Here is a 5,426-nt window from a genome sequence, read left to right on the forward strand (position 1 = left end):
GTCGAATGGTGCACACTCGGTAAGTAATCCTACAATTTTTTGTTTATAGCATAGTTTATATGGATTATTTCCAAAAAAAATATACGTATTTTGGAAATGTTGAGTCGGATTAGTCTATAATCGATTAATTTTATGGAAGAAAACCTTTCAATCAGCCGTAGTCAGTAAACTTTACACGTGTCGGGCTGTGATTGGAACGACTCGTAAGAAATCGGATTCCTAAAAAATGGAACGTATCTATGATCTTATAGGGGGGTCGACTGTATTATTATATCTCATGTAATTAGTATATTAGTATATTAGTATATCGCTATTAACCTACTTTGCGTTGAATTTTCATCGATGTTAAGAATAACAAAAATTTTTTAAAATATTAATCGTCTCTATTGTATCGTTAAAAATTAGAAAATTAAGCCTTGTTTAAATACTGGCTCCCTTTCATGGTCGAATGAGTGTTGCCAGCTAAAACACGTAAAAATAATATTAAAGTAGCCAAGACGTAGTCAAATATTGTAGCGCCACATCACTAGCGGACATTTGAAATTTGCCGATTAGGACGGTCGGTTAACCGAAGTGCCGGTTAATCGGGGGTCGGATAATCGAGGCTCTACTGTACTAATAAATAACATGATACCGAAAATCTTAATAATAACTTGAAAAAATTTTCTAAAGCCGACTTTTTTCTTTTTTCAGTAAATATAAAACTTTAAATTTTTCCTCTAAAGTAGACCGTTTACGGATTTTCTTTGGCGTCCACAAAAATTTTCCTGGGGCTAAGCTAGGAGATAAAAAATTACATCAATACATTATTATTTTTTTTACAAATAGTTTACAGAATACAGTTTTGCTTCAAAGTGTCCCATGGGTCGAAGGTGGTAACCTTACATCTTTGATCCATGAGACATCATATCTCAATCACTAATATCAAAACTGATTGAGATATGTTTCAATAATTTTTACAATTATAATTTATGGAATTTATTACTCGATCCCAGGAGGCTATCCATGGTTATCAGCATCACTACCCTAAAATTTTGGATCCTTGTTTGCAAAGTAATTAGCATAAAAGAAATAAAAAGAAGAATGGATCAATCATACGGACACGTTGTGTTACAAACGAGAACTCTGGACAAGACTGATTATAGTCCCAATGTTTAGTGCAAATTAAAAAAAAAAATGAGTCACAGTAACGCATTGCCCACCAACGATCGAGTGGATAAAATCACTGAATACTGGTAGGTGGTCATGGTTCGTGCATTGCCAATAGGCTGGCCACGTAAAGTTTTCCGAGTTCTTTTACGTTAATATCTAATAGGGGCCAGTTTCTCATATTCTTCCCGGGAGGCAGTCTTCCCTCGGCAGATCGCCTACGTATTGCGTTATCTCAATAAAAACAAACAAAACACAATAACGCATTCCCAGAATGAGAGTTTGCGACATACTGCGAGACTTTATGTACCTTAAAATCTGGCGGACTTAGAGCGCAATTAAGAATTTTTATTTTACGTATTTTTCTTTATGTATTCTTTTTAAAAAGACAGAACCAGCACATGACCTGATACAACTTTACTTAATTTTTTCAATGATGATATGCATTTCAAAATACACATCATCATTGAAAAAATGAAATAAAGAAAATTTAAAAACCATGGGCGAGGGGATTCGTTTATATCCGATGATAGAGAGTGAATAGTGTGTCTTTATTGACGTAAGACTGCATCCATCTTATTTTCTCTGTAGTCAACTGAAAATTGTCTAAAATACACGTAGTTGCTGTATATTTGCAAATGGTTTTAACTTTGGCCTGGGGAGGTTTTAATAACTTGATTTCAAATGACTAGTGATGATGAGAGATAACGATCAAAGTGCGGATAGTTTTTGCTGATATGGCCTAATACTTGAACGGCCCCTAAGATTGTGATTATATCTGCAAAGACATATGGGGGCTGAAACTTGGCACATAAAAAAATCTTCGGAAAAGACAATGAATGTGACAGAAATGAAAATGATTCGATGGATGCTTCGAGTGATTATGATTGGACATGAATAAACATGATAGTGTAAGTGAAACTGCTAAACTAATAAAAATGTAAAAGAAGATTTAGAAGACAAGTCTACAAAAGTAAAGCATATTATGAAAAAAAATTACGTGGGTAGAAGAATGCTCCAAGCCAAAGTAGAATTCGTTTGGGAAATGTTGAATTCTTTGGAAGCTTTCGGATAATCCATGTTTCTAATTACCGCAAATGGCTCCTTTCATATTCGTTTCTGACCAAGATTTTCTATTCCTTTTTCTTTGGCAATGTGCAGACATACATTTGATTTATAAAAATAATAATATAAACTAGCAACAGATAGTTTATATTATCCCATTGGTACATCGTTATACTCTCATTGATACATCGTTTAATCAAATTGACAACTAATTTGAGAAACTTTGCAACACAAAAAATTAAGTTTATATGATACATCAATCGAATGGGAAAAGATAGTTTAAACAATACTAAATTTGGTATTTCTTTTAAAAGTTACTTTTTGTCGGTCGGTGCTCTGAATAATTACAAAAAATTCAGCAACGAGTTTGCTTCACTTTCCCGGCTGTTGAGAGATTTTATTTTAAAAATAGCCCACCAGTGGCCGAACGGTCTTCGTACCCTGACACTGGGAGTTCGGTCGTGCACTCTCGCCTCGCTCGGACGGGCTGGCCACGTGGAGTTTTCCGGGTTTCCTGCACGTCTGTAACGTCTAAATAGGGGCCAGTTTCACTTAAAAAGACCTCCCGGAAGGCATCCCCCTAGGCAGATCGCCCAAGTGTCGCGTTGCCATAACTTAACAAACAAACATTTTAAAAATAACTTTTATATTACAGTATTAATCATACTATTAATAAATAAAGCATATATGGCGCCATCTGTTATGAGATTTTATCATAATAACCTTTTATACTATTTATTGTTATAAAATGGCAAAACGCTTAATTTTGAGGATATAGACACAAGTTTTGTAAAAAAAAAAAAAATTGTAAATGCCAATAACGAGTAAAACCTTGATTAAGTCCAATCCCTCTCAAAACGTGCCCATGATCTCCTTACCTCCTTGATCTTTACCTACCAAAATTTAATAGCATCAATGTCCCTTATACACAAGCTACCATATGAAATTTTGTTTCTTCAAAATTATTTTTCAAAATTTCATATGGTAGCTTGTGTATAAGGGACATTGATGCTATTAAATTTTGAATGGGGACCTATATAATATAGGTCAACGGAAGTTTTATAAAAAAAAGCAACCGAAAAGCAGTTTTTCCCCTGAAAATGAAACACTAGTCGATGTGTATTGAACTAATGAATACAACTGGGTAAGATGATGTATTTCATAATAGACTAGTTTAAATAGTAAATAGAAGCACGTATTGAGCTACACAGCTAGAACTCCTTTTAATCAAACAACATCGTCTTATCCAATTCTCTCCTTTGAAATTTGACAAGAATACTGTACTTTTATATAGGGTAGAATGTCATATATCGAGCGGGTTCAGACTTATTAAAAAAATTATATCTTATTAGCATTTAAAATTAAAAAAATCATCTCTATCCCAAAGTAAGGTTTTTGTCATTTATAACATTTAATATAACAAATTCTTTTATAATAAAATCTCATAAACAGATGGCGCCCACACAATCTTTTTCTTTTCACTTCCTGTTTCAATGCAGGAAAGTGATACAGGAGCACCTACCAGCTTTTTTTGTTTTTTTAATAGTGTTCTTATTTTACATAAGAAAAATATTTATTGGAAATGGCCTTATGAATATGTTGAAATTGAACACTTTACTTCAGACGAACACAGGATAGCTTACGATGCCCTGTGTTCGTTTGAAGTAAAGTTTACGCGAAATTGCACATCCTGAACTCTTTGCGTCTACAGGGCAGGGTGTTCAGGATGTGCAATGCATTCGGGAGCCGTTGTCATTGTTAATTAAGTATCTGATTTGAATTATGAAAAGACAAAAAATGGAACAAAATATTACGTTGAAAATGCAAAATTCCAAGCTATAANTTTTACAATTTTACATAAATTTGGCATTATTTTTAGATGAAACTGTGTAGAAGTTCTAAAATATTAATTTTATGGTTATAACTCTTTATACTAATAAATATTGATGATGATGATGATGATGATATTATGGTTATAATAATTATTCTAAAAATTTACATAAATAGTTTGGTCCAAAAATGAGTTAACTGTCTTATGTTTTGTGCTCAATATGGAGTTTTATAGCAATGTATTTTCTTCTCATACAAAACCTATACAGAATTGTACTATTTTGTACAATTCTGTACCAAAATATATTTTTATAATGATGTATTCATAACTTTTATAATCTATTGGAAAACGAAAGTATTCTTGTTTATATGATTTAATTAATATAAACAAAATAATACTTTCATTTTCTAATTGATATTATTTTCACAACAAACTTAGTTAAAAATTATTTAAAACTTATTAAAAATAAATAAATAATTAATTAATATTAAAAATTACCTCCATAATAATATTGATCAACTGTTTTTAACCATCCAACATCGTTATGAGTATGACAAATAATGTGAACGTTTAGCATATCGGGTTCACCAGCAGGACAGGACTATAAAGATAATTTAAGTAAAGTACGAAAATTTAAACAAAAAATGTCAATATTTATATACAGGTTGGCTCAAAATTCAGTTAACGGTTTATTTTTTGTATGTTTTACTTGTTCATGAAAGTAATGGAGTGCGTATTAAAAACAAAGTATTAAAGCATTTGAATACGAGAACAATTTAGATTTTACAAAGGTTAACTGACTTTTTCAGCCAACCTATATTGAAAAAATTGTAATATATTAAACTTACTTCATATCCGCAATCACCAGTAGAACTTTGGAAACTTAAAAATAGGAAGAAAATAAGGTACAAAAGCATTATAAACTGCTGTATGAACGGTTGACAACTTCACAAATGAACAATGACTGTTAGAAAAATTTATCATCTGATCGCTTAAATCATATGATTGTATTTTAAATCTGGTGATACGTTATATTTATTGATTAAGGATTTAGATGTTATTTCCTGTCTAAAGTCTAAACTCCAATAACATGAACGAATCAATTAGGAGATTCAAAAATAGACTAAATACTGTACAATAGCAGAAAATAATTTTAAATGTAATTAAATTAAGAATTATTAAATGCAAACAATAATGAATGGTAAATAATAAAAATATTTATTTATTTATTTTTTTATTGAATGTAAAACGATATCACATAAAAAAATAAAGACCTCCCCATTATAACAATTAAACAGAAGTTGTTAAATATATGTTAGAATATAAATAAATATATTTTTTATATTATTTTATACTATAAAATAACAGACTAATAATATAG

The 5,426-nt window shown here is 30.9% G+C and overlaps 1 protein-coding gene across 1 annotated transcript in view; it reads right to left on the reverse strand.

Annotated features, from left to right (window-relative positions):
* LOC111629098 (lysosomal alpha-mannosidase-like) overlaps window positions 1-5,072 on the reverse strand; it is a 71,470-nt gene extending 66,398 nt beyond the window's left edge. Inside the window, exons 1-2 of the mRNA XM_023372962.1 lie at window positions 4,894-5,072; window positions 4,544-4,646 (exon numbers count right to left, since the gene is read on the reverse strand). Of these exons, the coding sequence (XP_023228730.1) occupies window positions 4,544-4,646; window positions 4,894-4,962 (172 nt within the window). The 5' untranslated portion in view covers window positions 4,963-5,072. The remainder of the gene's footprint in view (window positions 1-4,543; window positions 4,647-4,893) is intronic.
* Window positions 5,073-5,426: the final 354 nt, after the last annotated feature.

This window comes from Centruroides sculpturatus, unplaced genomic scaffold, assembly GCF_000671375.1.
Source record: "Centruroides sculpturatus isolate CEXI.00-Female unplaced genomic scaffold, Cexi_2.0 scaffold422, whole genome shotgun sequence".
Taxonomy (NCBI): domain Eukaryota; kingdom Metazoa; phylum Arthropoda; class Arachnida; order Scorpiones; family Buthidae; genus Centruroides; species Centruroides sculpturatus.